Source organism: Rhinatrema bivittatum, chromosome 1 (assembly GCF_901001135.1).
Source record: "Rhinatrema bivittatum chromosome 1, aRhiBiv1.1, whole genome shotgun sequence".
NCBI classification, from domain to species: Eukaryota; Metazoa; Chordata; class Amphibia; order Gymnophiona; family Rhinatrematidae; genus Rhinatrema; species Rhinatrema bivittatum.
This window is the reverse complement of record NC_042615.1, coordinates 515,534,390-515,552,994: the sequence shown is the minus strand read 5'-3', so window position 1 is coordinate 515,552,994 and position 18,605 is coordinate 515,534,390. Positions and strand designations below refer to the sequence as shown.

Genomic DNA, 18,605 nt, shown 5'->3' with positions numbered 1-18,605 from the left:
TGTTTAATGGACAGGTTATTCAACTAAAGTTAGCTAAATAACTTGTCCTGGATATTCATTGGCATAAATGGCCTATTGAATATCCCTGATTAACTTTAGCCAGATAACTTTAAACTTAATGGGTAAGATTTTTAATATCACCTATTAAAAACGTATCTGGCTATAGTAAGTTGGATAATTTTAGACTTAACCAGCTATATTCAAAAGAATATAGCTGGCTAAGTGGCACTGTAAGGGAGGTGGACCCTTGAGCCAAGACGAGGTTGTTGCCACCACCAAGGGAAGGCCCCCGGTGGGCCTCATCATCGGGAGGCAGTTCTGAAAGAGAGAGCTCAACATGACCTTCACCTATACCAGTCCATTTTCCCCACAGATTGAGCCCTTGTGTGCCGGAGCCAGCAGGACTTAGGCGCGAGTCTCTCAGACGGCAGGTGGAAGACAGGTCGGACGTGCCAGGCTGGAGGTAGGTAGCAGACTACGTGCGATTGAGGCCAGGTTGAGGTCTGGGCATGCAGCGGACAAGCAGGAACAATGGACCAGGCTGAAGATCAGGACAGGCAGTGGACCGGGAGGAACGATAGACCAGGCTGAAGATCAGGGCAGGCAGTGGACAAGCAGGAACGATGAGACAGACTAGCAGGTCAGAGCCAGAAGATCAATTCAAGGGAGCAGGAATGGTGAGGAGCTGGAACAGGACTAGGCCTGGAGCAGGGGCAGGAGCAGGTGTCAGCAGAATCACAGGAACGTGGGGATCAGGATGCAGACAACATACACTCACCAGGAGCTGGACCTGTTGTCAAGGCAAGGAGGAAATGGCAAGGCAGGGTATTTATACCTGCATTGCCTGATGTCATCATCCCAGGCCGCAGGGGACTTTCCCGCCATTGGCCCTTTAAATTGAGTCCATGCATGTGTGCACGCACCTAGGAACCCCGTGGATGCAATGGCATCGGCAGCATCGGGACACTGCGAGCAGGCCACAATGGTGGCGAACTGTTCCAGGATGCCACAGTGGCAGAGGGACGCTGGAGCAGGTTTCCTGCCTGCACAGGTGAGGAGACCCAGCCTGACCCCCCGAGGGCCGGGACGCCTAACAGGCACATAAAGTAATTTTTAAAAAATGTTTGCGGCCCTACTGGCCCTAACATATCCGCCTTCCTCCTTCCCACTTGAAATCCAAGTGCTCAGTCCTGCTGAGCTAAGAATGCAGCACCCCCAGGCCCCTCCATCGTGTAGTAAAATATAATCACCACAGCCTATCCTGGGGTCGCCTTCCCCTTCTTCCCAGAAAACTTAAAAAATAATTATAGACTCCAGAGCTTCCGATCTCCCCCCCCCCCCCCCAATCTGAACCCTTAATCTCTCAGACCTCCAGGTACCTGAAGGTTCCAAATTCTTCACCCAGATCACAATAGTGGCCTGCAGTGACCTGGGCCTGGCATGTCTGGGGTTGCTAAGAACCTACGTTGGAAGTGTATGCTTCTATCATGGCTCCTTATAAGTGCTATATTAGAAGCCCATGCTTCCAGGGTAGGTTCTTAGGAACCCCAGATGCACCAGGCCCTGGTTGTGGTAGTCCATAATTATAGAGCCTAAAACATAATTGCATATTTTTGTGCTGGCAGTTGTTCTAGGGTGTTAGCCAATCCTTGCAGTTTGTAGTACATTTTTTAAATTTTACTTTGAAATAAATAGTCAAAATGCAGAATTCCTGTCTTTACTTATTACAGCCATGCAAAAACAGGGAAGTATTATATCAAAACATACAGTTTACAAAATAATATATATGCAATTTTTAATATCGTAATCACTTTTACAAAATGTTGGTACACCAAAGATGAAAAACGTTTAAATACCAGTATTTAAATATCAGTTCTCATACATACCCCCATACATATATGTTCACATGCACACTCCCCCAAATTTTTAAAATGGAATACACATACTGTTAACCCATATAACAGTGAAACTAATTGGGAAATCTAATAAACAATGAATAACAGTATTCTTCGAGTAATATCACATGGGACTGGGTCGATCACAGAATAATCTCTGTGTACTATATACTAGTCTTCTCTTCTTATAAATCTTCATTACTTGTATTCCCTCTCATAATCACAATGAAATCTCTAACAGGGTCATTTATCATTTTGAAATAGGGTCTTAACACATGCATTAAGGCATTATTGCACACGTTAAAGCCCTAACACATGCAATAAATAAAGCAATGCAAATGTGTATGCAAATTCCACATTGAGTATTCCAGTGGAGTTTGGGCAAAGTTAATGGAAATGAGGGCCATTAGCTAGCTGCATTGTACAAATCAACTCATCTTGAAATACTTTTCATCCATTATAATAACTACAAATGTTAAGTGATGTCAATATTAGAGATGTGAATCGGAACCGGAATCGGTTCGGATTCCGGTTCCGATTCACATGTGGGTTTTTTTCCATCAGGCCCGATTGCGGTTTTGTTTATCGGCTGCACCCCAGCCAATAAACAAAAAACCCAGCCGACCCTTTAAAGCTAACCCCTTAGCTTCCCCCACCCTTCCGACCCCACCAAAAACTTTTTACAGGTACCTGGTGGTCCAGTGGGGGTCCCGGGAGAGATATCCCGCTCCAGGCCATCCTCCCGCTCCCGGGCTGTCGGCTGCCACTAATCAAAATGGCACCGATGGCCCTTTGCCCTTACCATGTGACAGGGTATCCGTGCCATTGGCCGGATCCTGTCACATGGTAGGAGCACTGGATGGCCGGCACCATCTTGTGCTCCTACTATGTAACAGGGGCTGACCAATGGCACCAGTAGCCCCTGTGACATAGTAAGGACAAAGGCTATTGGCGCCATTTTGAATACTGGCAGCCGACGGTCTGAGTGCAAGAGGTCGCTCTCGGACCCCCACTGGACTTTTGGCAAGTCTTGTGGGGGTCAGGAGGGTCCCCCAAGACTTTCCAAAAGTCCCTGGTGGTCCAGCAGGGGTCCTGGAGCGACCTCCTGCACTCGGACCGTCGGCTGCCAGTATTCAAAATGGCGCCGATAGCCTTTGCCCTTACTATGTCACAGGGGCTACCGGTGCCATTGGTCAGCCCCTGTCACATGGTAGGAGCACAAGATGGCGCCGGCCATCCAGTGCTCCTACCATGTGACAGGATCCGGCCAATGGCATGGATACCCTGTCACATGGCAAGGGCAAAGGGACATTGGCGCCATTTTGATTAGTGGCAGCCGACAGCCTGAGGGCGGGAGATTGTTCCCCGTGCCCCCACTGGACCACCAGGTAATTTTAAAACATTTTTGAGGCAGTTCGGGAGGGTGGGGAAAGCAAAGGGGTCATTTTTAAAGGGTCGGTGGGTTTTTTTTTTATCGGGCCATCGGCGCCATTTTTATTAGTGGCAGCCAAAATGGTGCCGATGGCCCGAGAGCAGAAGATCGGTCCCAGGGCATCCACTGGACCACCAGGTACTCGTAAAATGTTTTGGGGGGGTTCAGGAGGGTGGGGGAAGGTAAGGGTTTAGTTTTAAAGGGTCGGGGTAGGTTTAGGGGTTGTTTTGGTGTGCTGGTTTTCCCACCTTCCCCCCAAATAACTCCCGTTAGTGGACATTAACCCATTAACGATTTTTCACGGTAAATCAGGGGAATTTCTATTGTATCGCGCACTCTAACGATTTTTGACGATTTAAAAATATCGGAAGATTTTTTTAAATCTTCAAAACACGATTCACATCCCTAGTCAATATTACTATAAATTCCTCAGAATGTTTCTGTTACAACATCCTCCCAAATCCCACCCCACCTTCCAAAACCCACCCCAATTCAAAGTTCCTCTCTATAGTGGTACATATATCCTCCACACAGAGGCTCCCTCTCTCTCTTTTTGTTACGCCTGTCAGTCGCAGACGACTGCAACCATGAGTACTCATGTCCTGCATTGCTCTTCTGCCCTCCCCGGGGCTGCTCGATGAGCGGGCCTGTTTGCTTCACCGCATCACGTGTGACTTTCCCCGGCAGCATGCACGCCACCGCTTCCTGCTTCTACGCTGGGCCTTCCTCGGCATGCGCGCGTGTCACAGGCCCCACCTTTGAAGCCTTTTCGGCGGGAATCTTGGGGGCGTCCTGCTGTGATGACATCATAAGCCTCTCATTTATAAGCTCCATCTTCACCCCCAGCAAGCTGACTTGGCAACAAGTTCCATCCTCGGACTGTTCTGCGGATTCCTGAGACGTTGCCTGCTGGCTCGCCTTGGACCCTTTCTGGCATCTGCTCCTCGGGGGTCAGTGTGCGCTTCCTCAGGGACTTGCTCCCTTGGCCTACCCCGCTCCTTGGGCTGGCTCTGCACTTCTTGGGTCCTACTCTGCTTTGGTTCCAGCTACCTGTGTCTTCTCCAGAATACTGCAGCAACCTGTGAGTTCCTCGTCTGGCTTCCTCGCTCTTCGTGGCTGCGCCTGTACCTTTGTCAAGTCTGGCTGTGCTTGCCTGCTTCTTGGGCCACACTTCTACACAAAGAACTACCTAGTCCCGCCCCGCTCCTTGGGGCTGGACTCATGCTTGTTCCTGCTTTTCTACTGTCCCGCTCCTCGTGTCAACCTCTTACATAATTTCTGGCAACACCTCTGCTCTCCGGGTTCTACCTACGCCAGCAGCTGGAATCGGTACCAGACTATCCTACCCCGTGGGTGGTCTACGCTCCTTCCTACTTCCATCACGCTGCAGCTGCACCCTCTTGGGCCTGACCTCCAGGAGTATCCTTTCCAGCCTACCACCCTGCGGGGGTTTAGCTACTGGTCCCTGGGGCCTCTCCATCACTGTGCCTAGAGCTCCCCGCTGTGCTGATATCTACCTCCTGATGCGGCTGAACTGTGGGGGCTCCTCCCCCACAGGCTGTAACAACTCGCGTCTCGTGCCAAGGGTCCACATACCCACAAAGCATAACACTTTTTCTCTCTCTCTCTCACTCTCATTACATCTCAGTAATAATAGTATCCATCCTACTTCACTCAATATCCAGAGTTCAATTTCTATAGATATTTGTAATAGTGTACCATGATTGACTCAAATTTCTGACCTATATCCTGTCTCAATAAAAAAAACACTTATGCCCCTAACTTTAGAATTAAAAAATATTAAATAACACAACAGGCCTGTTCACTAACAACTAATAATGCCTGAGCTGACATCAGGGCTACACTCATTATAATGTTTCTTTCACATCCAATCAGAACAGAAAATGTCATAATGCCTCTGTATCGCTCCATGCCTCTGTATCACTCCATGGTGAGACTGCACTTTGAATACTGTGTACAATTCTGGTCACCGTATCTCAAAAAAGATATAATTGTGATGGAGAAGGTACAGAGAAGGGTTACCAAAAATGATAAGGGAATGGAACAGCTCCCCTATGAGGAAAGACTAAAGAGGTTAGGACTTTTCAGCTTGGAGAAGAGTCGGCTGAGGGGGGATATGATAGAGGTGTTTAAAATCATGAGAGGTCTAGAATGGGTAGATGTGAATCGGTTATTTACTCTTTCGGAAAATAGAAAGACTAGGGGGCACTCCATGAAGTTAGCATGGGGCACATTTAAAACTAATCGGAGAAAGTTCTTTTTTACTCAACGCACAATTAAACTCTGGAATTTGTTGCCAGAGGATATGGTTAGTGCAGTTAGTGTAGCTTGGTTTAAAAAAGGATTGGATAAGTTCTTGAAGGAGAAGTCCATTACCTGCTATTAATTAAGTTGACTTAGAAAATAGCCACTGCTATTACTAGCAATGGTAACATGGAATAGACTTAGTTTTTGGGTACTTGCCAGGTTCTTATGGCCTGGATTGGCCACTGTTGGAAACAGGACGCTGTGCTTGATGGCATGTTCTCATGTTCTCTCTATCACCCTTCAAAAACAAAACATGCCTATCCCTGTAGCAGACCCAATCAAAAACCTTCCCATGAATACTACACATAATCTTATTCAAAGAATGTTAGCAAAGAGACATAAAAATAATCATCCACCATTCAATTTCCTTGTTGAGACCCATATATATTTTTTTTTGGGGGGGGGTTATGTGAATTGATATTTAAATACTGATATTTACAAATGTTTTTATATTTGGTGTAATGTAATTAAAGTCTGCTGGTTATATTATCACAAGCCGTTGTTTAAAGACTTCGAATGTAGAACCAACCTATACAAATCCTTTAACCCCACAGAACAAGGGCAAATCAATGCAGGACCAATTTAATCTTTTTTTTTTTTTTTTAGTTTTTTCAATGCAAAAATAAAAAAATCATTAGACTTACGTCAATATAATAATCAGTGAGTATAAAGGAGTTCAAAATTGAATGTTAGACAGGAAAAGGCTATACTTAGTTTTTGAAAATGCTATGAACCAAACTCCCCGAGAAGGATAGCCCTGTTTCAAACAATGTCTGCATCAGGGGGTTGATACTGTATCCACAACACTCGCTGATGGTCAGTCTTGACGGCGTTTGAACCATGAGTAATTAAGAATTAATTTTGCAAATTATAAGGCAGAGGTGACAGCCAACATAAAGGAAAGGTAAAGTCAGGTTAGAGATGAGGTTTTAGATGGGAAATTAAAGGGGTTGGGACACTGAGGAGGGGGTACCAGAAGTTAGGCTCAGCAGGTGAAAAGGAGCAAAGGTTGTGGGAGGAGATAAGTTCTGAATTTATATTTGCATTCACAATTATTTTTCTATTCATGGTTGGTGGAATTAAGTGATATTGTTTTTATTTTCCTTTTTAAATAATTTTTATTATCAGGAGTAAAAAAAAACCATTCTGTTTTCATTTTCCTCTTTTTCCTTTTAATATTTTTCCTCTAATTTTTTTTGCTCCACGTATTGGTGTGAAACTAAGGTGTTAATATGTGGAATTGCATCACCTCTAATCTTTAAAAGGGGAAATTTAATATCACTGCCTTTCTGACATATTTTACTCATTTAATGCTTTCTTTAATTTCTGTAGCAAGGGGGATAGAAATGGAGCAGAGGAACCAGACAGTGGTGCTGGAATTTCTTCTTTTGGGCCTCACAGAGCATGCGGAGCTAAAAGGACCCCTCTTTATATTGTTCCTGGCCATGTACCTGATGAACCTGCTGGGGAATGGATCTATGATCTCAGTGATTTGTGGAACCTCCAAGCTCCATACCCCCATGTATTTCTTCCTCTGTAACTTGTCCTTTGTGGACATGAGTTTCAGCTCAGTCACTGTCCCCAAAATGTTAAGCAACCTTATCTGTGACAAGAACACTATCTCTTTTTCCAAGTGTATCACCCAGCTTTATTTCTCCATAGCCTTTGCTGGTTCAGAATGCATACTCTTGTCAATCATGGCATATGATCGTTATGTTGCTATCTGTAATCCACTTCATTATGTTACAATTATGAACAAGCATGTGTGCCTAAGCATTTTAGCTGCTTCTTTGACCATCAGCTTTCTGCATGCTTTGCTGCACACACTTTTGGTATACCGGCTCTCCTTCTGCAACTCCAAGATCCAACACTTCTTCTGTGACCTCGCTCCACTATTACAGCTCTCCTGCACAGACACCTCCATCAATGAGCTGGTGATCTTTACAGAGGCCTCACTGCTAGCAATGCTGCCCTTCCTGATTATCCTGACTTCCTATGCCTGCATCATCACCACCATCCTGAAGATTAAATCCACTGGTGGAAGGCGTAAAGCTTTCTCCACCTGCTCCTCCCACCTCACTGTGGTTGTCCTCTTCTATGGGACAGTTATTTTCATGTATTTCAGGCCTTCTTCTAGCTATTCTTTAGAAAAAGACAAGATCACCAGTGTGGTGTACAATGTGCTCTCTCCCATGCTCAACCCATTCATCTACAGCCTGAGGAACAGGGATGTAAAGATGGCACTGAGGAGAGCCTTACAGAGACAAGTATCTTCTTCCAGAGGGTAAACATTGACCAAATGTTAAATACTTAACAATATGAAAAAGATATTTTCCTTCTGCTCTGACTCCTACTTCAAATCAATGGAAGACTTAAGTTCTATTTTGGCTTTGACTTGCTTCTCATAATAGCAGAGTATTAGAAATGTTTTAAGTTCCATACTGTTTTATTTTCCCATCTCAGTGTCAAATGTCTTCAGTTCTTCCAAGAAATTGGAATTCTACCTTAAAGCTCCATGAGCTGGCTCCCTACCTGTCCCTGGCTTCATACCTTAAAGTTCAATTAAATCAATATTGCATTGGAAGAAAAGTACCAATGTTCTCCACTCATAATATGTAGGAAATTCATTAACAGTAGCAGCATTAGAGGAATGTAATTAGTTCCTGGTAAAGGTGATATGCATCCATATTCCTGCTTTTGTTTTCACCTGTCTTTAAATCATAAATCATAAACTTATAGAAAATAGTAGATGTCTGCATTATTACAGGAAGAAGTTATTGGGTCCAAATAACTCCTGTACTGCTTGGCCTCCACCAGTTACCCAGTTTATGTAGGATACAATTTAAGGTTTTCATTTTGGTTTTCAGGACCATTCATGGGTTGGGCCCTAATTATTTGAAGGCACTTTTACAGGATTATATCTTAAAGCATTATGCTCAAGGGGTTAAAAAGCTGTTTGGTTTCCTTCTATGAGGCAGACACATTTAGGGGTAGATTTTCAAAGGGATATGTGCGTAACCATTTAAAACCCTCCCTGCGTGCGCCAAGCCTATTTTGCATAGGCTCAGCAGCGCTCGCAAGCCCTGGGATGTGCGTATGTCCTGGGGCTTGAAAAAGGGGGCAGGAAGTAGGCGGGACGGTCTGGGGGCAGGGGCAGGGACGGAGCCTCCAGGCACAGTGGCCATTTGTTGCTGTGCCTGGGATTGCAGGCTGGCGGTCGCCGGCGCGCACAACCTACGCCTGCCTGGAGGCAGGCGCAACTTAAAAATTAAAGGTAAGGGGGGGTTTAGGTAGGGATGGGGGCGGGATAGGTAGGGGAAGGGAGGGGAAGGTGGAGGGGGGGGGCGAAAGGAAAGTTCCGATTTCGGTGCAGCTTCGGAGGGAACGGAGGAAGGCTGTACTGCTAGGTGCGCGCAAGTTGCACAATTGTGCACCCCCTTGCGCGCGCCGACCCTGGATTTTATAACATGCGCGCACGCATGTTATAAAATCGGGTGTAGATTTCTGCGCGCCGGGTTGCGCACACAAATACGCCCGTGCGTAGTTTTTAAATATGGCCTTTAGTGGAAACAATGCTAGAGCCTTTTAAGCAGAAGGACCAGTTTTGTAGAACTCAGCCTTTTAACCTTAGACAGTAGTCTGATTTTCTTTCCCTCTGCAAAAAAGGAAAGTTTTTGCAACAGGCTTTAGGGAAGTATTTAGATATCAGTGATTTTATATATGTATATCTATCTATCTATCAATCTATCTATCTATCTATCTATCTATCTATTTATTTATTTATTTATGTATGTATGTATGTATTTATTGAGAGAGAGTGAGAAAGAGAAGTATTTATTTATTAGGCTGGGTAGTGGACAAGTTATCTGGCTAAATAAATGTTCCTCTGAATATACTAAAAAAACAAGCCGGAAATTGATCCAATATTGTAGTAGCAACCAGAAGGAAAAAGGATCAATAAACACCAGGAGTTCTTAATTGAACTCTTTATTTAGCACAGAGTCTGATAAAGTTTCGCTCGTTGAGCTGCTTCAGGGGCTAATAAATAAAACATATATAGAGGCATATAAATACGAATAAAAACATATACACCATACACAAATAATAAAATCATATAAAAAATAAATTAAAATTGATCCATGACACACAATCACAACAAGAAGAGAAAGTTGTTATTCAAGCAAATTCTATAGTGTTCATATATGTCCACATAAAATTATTAATCAGTGCTATACTATTAAATACTAAAAAATAAATTAGTTGGTGCAGTCTGTTAGTTATTAAAAAGCTTTAAACTGCTTTGAATACAATCATTTTGAATACCTATTTCAATTCTTGCAGATGATTAATCTTCATACAGCAGGTGAGCTTTTCCAATGAGCTGAAAAGCCAGACATAACTAAGCATAAGAACCTCTATGTGAAACAAAGTATCGTTGAATCAAAGTATCAATACAAAGTCTGACTGAAAGACAAACTTTTAAACACAAGAAAGTAGCCGCAGCACAGTAGTGAGTTGAAAAATTTTTAGCAGTCTGACTAGAAGAAACTCCTAAGGGCACAAAAATTGTCACAGTAAAAAATTGAAATAAAATTATTGGCAACACTGTACAACAATTTGATAGCAAAAACAATATCATCTCTATAATCCATCTACAGTTTAAAAACAAATTCCAGATACAAATCATCTTAAAAATATATAGTTACTTAACTACAGTGACATTTGTCATAATTTCTATCGGTTGTCTACTCTCTGTCTGCCCTGTATAAAAAATCAAACTTAATTCAGTCAGTTATAAAACTCATTACCAGATTCTATAATTCAATTCTTAAAAATATTATGTTTTTGAAAACAGCGCTCACTACTGTAGACTCTATAAAGAGCTAACAGATGTCGGACATTTAAAAAAAGGGGGAAAACTGTGACTGCACTTGTTATCTACCGGGAGTGTAATTCTTAATAATATTTAATAGAGATGTGAATCGGAACCGTAATCGGTTCGGATTCCGGTTCGGATTCACATGTGGGGTTTTTTCAATCGGGCCCGATCGCGGTTTTGTTTATCGGCTGCGCCCAAGCCGATAAACAAAAAACTCACCCCGACCCTTTAAAAGTAACCCCTTAGCTTCCCCCATCCTCCCGACCCCACAAAAAACATTTTACAGGTACCTGGTGGTCCAGTGGAGGTCCCGGGAGTGATCTCCCATGATCTCCGTCAGCTGCCACTAATCAAAATGGCGCCGATGGCCCTTTGCCCTTACCATGTGACAGGGTATCCGTGCCATTGGCCGGGTCCTGTCACATGGTAGGATCACTGGATGGCCGGCACCATCTTGTGCTCCTACCATGTGACAGGGGCTGACCAATGGCACCAGTAGCCCCTGTGACATAGTAAGGGCAAAGGCTATCGGCACCATTTTGAATACTGGCAGCCGACGGTCCGAGTGCAGGAGGTCGCTCCCGGACCCCCGCTGGACTTTTGGCAAGTCTTGTGGGGGTCAGGAGGGTCCCCCAAGACTTGCCAAAAGCCCTGTTGGTCCAGCAGGGGTCCGGGAGCGATCTCCTGCACTCGGGCCATCGGCTGCCAGTAATCAAAATGGTGCCAATTGCCTTTGCCCTTACTATGTCACAGGGGCTACCGGTGCCATTGGTCAGCCCCTGTCACATGGTAGGAGCACAAGATGATGCCAATGGCACTGATACCCTGTCACATGGTAAGGGCCAAGGGCCATCGGCGCCATTTTGATTACTGGCAGCTGACGGCCTGGGAGCGGGAGGACGGCCCGGAGCAGGAGATTGCGGGAGATCGCTCCCGGGACCCCCACTGGACCACCAGGTACCTGTAAAAGTTTTTGGAGGGGTCGGGAGGGTGAGGGAAGCTAAGGGGTTACTTTTAAAGGGTCGTGGTGGGTTTAGGGGTTATTTTTGTGTGCCATTTTTCCCGCCCTCCCCAAAAATGATAAGGGAACCCCCACAATCAATATTGTGGGGTTTTCCTATCGTTTTGGGGGAGCCCCCGATTTCTGACGATTTTGAAAATATCAACGATATTTTCAATCATCTGAAGCCCGATTCACATCCCTAGTATTTAAACCATATGCCCGATTCTTTAAAAATCGTATTATTTGCAAAGCACTCACCATTAAAGTGGATACTTAAACCTGCACACCACTCGCCTCTCAAGGCAATTTCAGTCGGATAAGAGTCGAAATAGAAGTTCTCACGAATGTCAAAACAATTTGCAAATGCTCAGCATTTCAACCGGAAATGCCGGGAGAAGCACCAGACAAGTAACTTTAAGCTTCCTTTTCGCGCCATTTTCTAATAACCAGCTGAGGTAACTAACAAATTGCACTGTCCATAGGAACAGCACTCTCATAACTAAAATTGAATGTGAACATATATAAATATAAAATGTAAAACCACAGATATTATAGCACAGCAAAAAAATGTTATACACGATATTACAGAATAGAAGAACAAAAAAGGAAAGAATACCTTTATGAACTCACATTTATGGAACTCACAGTTGACCGATTAGTATAATTATGATAAAGACCAACCCACCTGATTCAAGCACCTTCAACCACACACTCAAGGAAACTAAATTTGACAACTTCGAATTAACTTCCACTAAAGAGATCGAAACCATCTTAAAGAGGCAGAAACCATCCAGCCACCCAACAGACAACATACCCTCCAAATTATTGCTACTCATCCCAGACACAATCTCAAGACCTTTGACTAACATCATAAATTGCTGCCTAACTCAAGGTCTGTACCCAGATAGCCTAAAAAATGCTTCCCTTAAACCCCTCTTGAAAAAACACAATCTAGACCCCAGCATTCTAGCTAATTTCCGCCCAATCTCTAATCTTCCATTCCTAGCCAAAATTACAGAAAAAGTAGTTAATACACAGCTATCAGATTACTTAGAAGAACACAATATTCTTTCCCCTTCCCAATATGGTTTCCGCAAATCACGCAATACAGAAACCCTGCTCATCTCACTAACAGACCATATTATTATGGGAATGGACAAAGGACACTCATTTCTTCTAATCCTACTAGACATCTCAGCAGCCTTCGACACGGTCAACCACACCATCCTCCTGGACTGTTTATCAGACATTGGCATAACCGGCTCAGTCTACAGCTGGTTCAAGTCCTTCCTTGACAACAGAAGCTTCAGGGTCAGGATCAACAACAAAGAATTGCCATCGACAAATTTTTCTCTTGGCGTACCCCAAGGATCCTCCCTTTCTCCCACCCTTTTCAATATCTACCTCCTCCCCCTTTGTCATCTGTTAACAAGTCTCAATCTCATCCACTACATCTATGCTGACGATGTTCAGATTCTGATTCCCATTACAGAATCCATCACCAAAGCTCTCTCGCTTTGGAAAACTTGCTTTCAATCTATCAACAAATTCCTCAACAATCTAAATTTGGTCCTCAACTCCGCTAAGACTGAATTACTATTTATCTCTTCCAACCCAGACATCCATCCTCCACAAACCCACCACAGTCACCAACTCAACCACACTCAAGTAAGAGATCTGGGAGTAATTCTAGACTACCTCCTTAATCTAAAGACTATGATCAATTCGACTACCAAAGATTGTTTCCACAGACTACAGGTGTTGAAAAGACTCAAACCTCTCCTACATTTCCACGACTTTAGAACTGTTCTGCAATCCCTAATATTTTCAAAAATAGATTACTGCAGCGCTCTTCTTACTGGCCTACCCAGCTCAACCACCAAACCACTTCAGATGATACAAAATGCCACGGCCAGAATCTTAACCAGCACCAACCGGAGAGAACATATTACACCCACTTTCCGAAACCTACACTGGTTACCAGTCTACCACAGAGTCCTTCACAAATCTCTCACCCTAATACACAAGTCCATCCATAACCATCTTCATCTTGACCTTGAATTTCCCCTCAAACTCCATACGTCCAACAGACCGATTAGAGAAATCCACAAAAGAGCGCTACAATCCCCTCCAACCAAAGCCATTCGCCTCGTCTCGACCAGGGTCCGAGCTTTTTCTTTAGCAGGTCCAAACATCTGGAATAGCCTTCCCGCAGAACTCAGGTTCGAACCATGCCTACTAACTTTCAAAAAAAAACTTAAGACTTGGCTGTTCCGACTAGCCTTCTCGGATGCAAATTAGTAATTTGGTATTCTCGGATCCATCAGACACACAATAATCTATCAACCTATTCACGAGCCATGGAACCATGCCACTCCGTGAGATGCCTCTTATCCAATACTTCTGCAAATAATCTATCTTGCTCGAACCGAGCTCATTATGACTTTCGAGTTTAAGTTATTGCCCTGCTCGGGCCTTTTTACTCTATTTACTTCCAAGCTGTAAAGCCTCCAAGTTTATAGTCCTTGTTTAATGTAACATTTTTGCTCTCTTTCTGATTATAATTTACTGTTCCGTTTTGTTACAAGTTCTCTATCCCCCGTTCGATGTAAACCGATCTGATATGGTATTCAACCATGAAGCTCGGTATAGAAAAATGCGAAAAAGATAAAACATATATGTCTAAAGGCTTCCATACCCTCGCCCATGAGACAAGTCTATTACATTTAATAGCCATAGCCTTTTCATATTTGCAATAAATACATACCGAATTCTACACTTCCAGTTAGAGACAATGTTGTGAAAGGCTACCGTGAACAAGAAATCAAATAGTTTCCTGTGTGGGAGAGAGAGATGAAAAGTGGGGTTTGCTCCCTTAAGGAAATCAGTGTATAGGTAAGAGGTTGGGTGAGAGTGAAAATGAAAGAAACGGTTTGCCAAATCTGTTTCCAAAAGGTATTGACATATGGACATGTGAAAATCATATGTTCTAAAGTCGCTTTAGAGGTCGAGCATGACCAACAATTATGTGAAGGGAGAAGGCCGGCTCGATGTAGTTTTCAGGGGGTCCATAAAGCTCTATGCATAATGAAAAAGGAGAATTGAGTCAGACTGGAAGATAGTGAAATGCGTGTGGAAATTCTTTTTTATGCATAGAATACATTTTATCTGGTCTTCAAAAATGCTATGTTTAAACAATATCTACACCCCATGAAATCTTTTAACCTTTGCAACTGATTTTTCAGTCTTTTCCTAACTGATTTCCTCATTCTGTCATAGGGCCTCATTTTCCAATATCGCATTAGGGGGTGTTACCAATGCAAATGAGGCTTCTTTCGTGCAGTGGGGAAACATCGCGTGCGGCGATGTTTTCGCCATTCTCGAAAACATTAGCGCAATTCACGATGTTTTCCCAGTGTGCAATGATTCTTTGGGTGTTTCATCGCAGTGCACGATATTTGCCATTGAATCATCGCGGTCCACGATAGTTCCGGACAGCCTGTTTCAGGCTCTGGGGAGAGAGAGAGAGAGAGAGAGAGAGAGAGAGAGAGAGAGAGAGAGAGAGAGAGAGAGAGAGAGAGCGCTTTACTATAGTGCCTATGCCCTAGACAGGTATTTTAATCCCTATGGGAGGGCCACCTACTAACTTGGGGTGGGGATTAGGTATCAGCGTCGGGGGTTGGGGGCCACTTTCGCATTCCACATGAGACCTACGGAAAGAACAGTGGTCTCTAGTGAAGATTTGCTGGCCGTCGGAGTGAGGAAACTCACTCCAAGAGGAGATTTGGGCAAAGTTCTCTCCACCTAGCTTGCTGGACACTCTACCTGGGCAACAACAAGCTAGGAGCTTCTGTTCCCGCCAGCTGTCGGAGCTTCGGATGTCGCTGTTCCTGTGATCGGAGTTCCTCTTCACCTGGATCTTCCCTACGCATGTCCTGCTCTCCTCGTGGTCCAAGACCAGCCTTCGGGCTGTGTAGGGTGCGCAGTGGAACAGGGTGGTCCGCGACTCAGTCCTGCAAGTGGGCTGAGTAGGGCGCCCTGAGAGATTGTGCAACTGTCCTTCTGCCCAAGTGTCTTCCGTGATGTCTTCGTACCCGAGTCTTGCTACAGTTCCTGATGTCTTCATTCCTGAGTCCTGCTGCAGTTCCTGTACCTGAGTATTACTGCAGCTCCTATCTGGTTCCTGTACCTGAACCCTGTTACCGTATATATCTACCATTGTCCTGTCTTCGTGTCAAGGTCCTCGACTGCCCTCTACCTTAGGCTAGGCCTGCTGTTCCATGCTGTTTGCAGCATGTCCGAAAGGGCTCAGAATGGTCGGAGGACCATTCAACTTCCAACATCCTCGGATGTTGGCCTTGGGAGTTTCCAGGCCTGGCAGAGGGTCAGCCGCCTGCCACGCTGGGGTCAGGCTGAGGCCCAAGGGCACACTAAACAACGCAAGGCCTCGAGGCCGCAACAAAATGTAAGTCTTTCTCTGACTAGCAAAGGTGAATTAAATTGCAAAGGGGAGAACTGTAAAGGCAAATGGTGACATGTGAATTACTTATCAGTACCTTTGTTGGTTGAGACAAAGAGGGGCCAATGTAAATGCTTTCCTTTGAAGTCTATAGAAGTCCTTCTCACCTATGCAAATGTTAAAGTACCCTCTGGCTCGACTACAAGGGGAGGGGTTGCCATGGTTGGAAGCCAGTGGTATTATCCCGTGAACTGCAGTGACACCAAGTGGATCTGGCTACAATTGCTAGGATTAAATGGATATTTCCACAGAAGGAAAATTTTGAGTTGAATGGACCTATGGCATTTCTTGGAAACAGAACTTGGGTGTGTGTGTGTGGGGGGGGGGGGGGGGTAATCCTGGACCAGAGCTAATGAGGAGCAGGGGATCTGTTGCTAATGAAGTTTTTTAATTAGGTATAAAAAAAAGTTTGTCTTTTGTGTACAGTCAGGCAGCATGAGGAAAAGACAGAAGGACATAGCAATGAGGTGAGGTTCCTATCCCTGCTACCACAAAGGAAAGAACAGTTGAAGATAGATGGGGGATTCCTCATAGCCATAGTCTGTAGAATAGTAATTATATTGTAGTGCCAAGAAAGCAGTGGTTTGTAGGGATGTGAATCGTTTTTCAACGATTAAAATTATCGTCCGATAATGTTTATATCGTCTTAAATCGTTATAGAACACGATACAATAGAAATTCTAACGATTTATCGTTAAAAATCGTTAAATCGTGTTAGTGCGCACTAACTCGAGTTAGTGCGCACTAACTCCCCGTTAGTGCGCACTAACTCGATTTAGTGCGCACTAACTGAAAATGATACAAATAAACACTTTCCAGGTCACTGAAGGTCAGTTAGGAATGAATATGTGTTCCTATTGGCTGGCTGCCCTCTTATCTATTGATGTTACCAAGGTTACCACTGAGGTGATGGTTGGGGGGATGGGAAATGGAACTGGAAACTAACGAACACCAACAGAAAATGAAACAAAGTGTTCACACTTCCCATGTCAGTAAAGATCACTTAGGAATGAATATGTATGTATGTATTCCTATTGGCTGGCTGTGCTCTTATCTATTGATGTTACCAATATGGTTGGGGGGATGTGAAATGGAAACAGTTGGAAGCTTGACAAAAAAAGTAATGTAATGATCAGCACTCACGTGACTAGAACTTGTTTGTTTATTATTTTTGTTAGCAGGCACCTGAAATGCTAGTGCATGTTGAATTTGCCAATCACTGTGCATTTTAGAAAGGTGGTCCTGGCTGGAACTGTACACAGTTCAAATATATGTAATTGATTGTTGGTAAGTGTATTTTTTAAGTAGCCACACTGGCACCAGTATGTTTACTTTTTCCTCCTACTTAACTCACTAGCTCAGCTTTGTAAGAAGGGCTTCTCTGCTTGTGTGTTGTTTTTGTTTGGTGTGAGGAGAGCAGAAACATCAGATCTTTATTCAATCTACTACAGTCATCTCTTACAGTGCCCTATCCCTATTAATACCAGGAGTGTTGTGATCTTCCTGCACACAGTGCCCTAACCCTGATACCAGTCTGAGACAGCTCCCTCCCTGCATTACTAGTGAGAGGCTGGCTTCACAGACAGGGGGGAGCTGCCTGACCCTCACTCCTGACTTCCCCCATGTCCCAGCTAGTGAATGGTGTGTGGGTGAGGGGGGGGGGGGGGGGGATGGTGAAGTCTGAGACAGCTCCCTCCCTGCATTACTAGTGAGAGGCTGGCTTCACAGACAGGGGGAGCTGCCTGACCCTCACTCCTGACTTCCCCCATGTCCCAGCTAGTGAATGGTGTGTGGGTGACGGGGGGGGGGGGGGGGGGGGGGGGGAGGATGGTGAAGTCTGAGACAGCTCCCTCCCTGCATTACTAGTGAGAGGCTGGCTTCACAGACAGGGGGGAGCTGCCTGACCCTCACTCCTGACTTCCCCCATGTCCCAGCTAGTGAATGGTGTGTGGGTGAGGGGGGGGGGGGGGAGGATGGTGAAGTCTGACACAGCTCCCTCCCTGCATTACTAGTGAGAGGCTGGCTTCACAGACAGGGGGGAGCTGCCTGACCCTCACTCCTGACTTCCCCCATGTCCCAGCTAGTGAATGGTGTGTGGGTGAGGGGGGGGGGGAGGATGGTGAAGTCTGAGACAGCTCCCTCCCTGCATTACTAGTGAGAGGCTGGCTTCACAGACAGGGGGGAGCTGCCTGACCCTCACTCCTGACTTCCCCCATGTCCCAGCTAGTGAATGGTGTGTGGGTGAGGGGGGGGGGGAGGATGGTGAAGTCTGAGACAGCTCCCTCCCTGCATTACTAGTGAGAGGCTGGCTTCACAGACAGGGGGGAGCTGCCTGACCCTCACTCCTGACTTCCCCCATGTCCCAGGTAGTGAATGGTGTGTGGGTGAGGGGGGGGGGGGAGGATGGTGAAGTCTGAGACAGCTCCCTCCCTGCATTACTAGTGAGAGGCTGGCTTCACAGACAGGGGGGAGCTGCCTGACCCTCACTCCTGACTTCCCCCATGTCCCAGCTAGTGAATGGTGTGTGGGTGAGGGGGGGGGAGTGGATG

The 18,605-nt window shown here is 45.0% G+C and overlaps 1 protein-coding gene across 1 annotated transcript; it reads left to right on the top strand.

Annotated features, from left to right (window-relative positions):
* The first annotated feature begins 7,001 nt into the window (after window positions 1-7,001).
* On the top strand, window positions 7,002-7,943 carry LOC115098816 (olfactory receptor 1C1-like). Its single transcript, XM_029615798.1, has one exon. The coding sequence runs from the start codon at window positions 7,002-7,004 to the stop codon at window positions 7,941-7,943; it is 942 nt and encodes a 313-aa protein (XP_029471658.1).
* The last annotated feature ends 10,662 nt before the right edge of the window (window positions 7,944-18,605 follow it).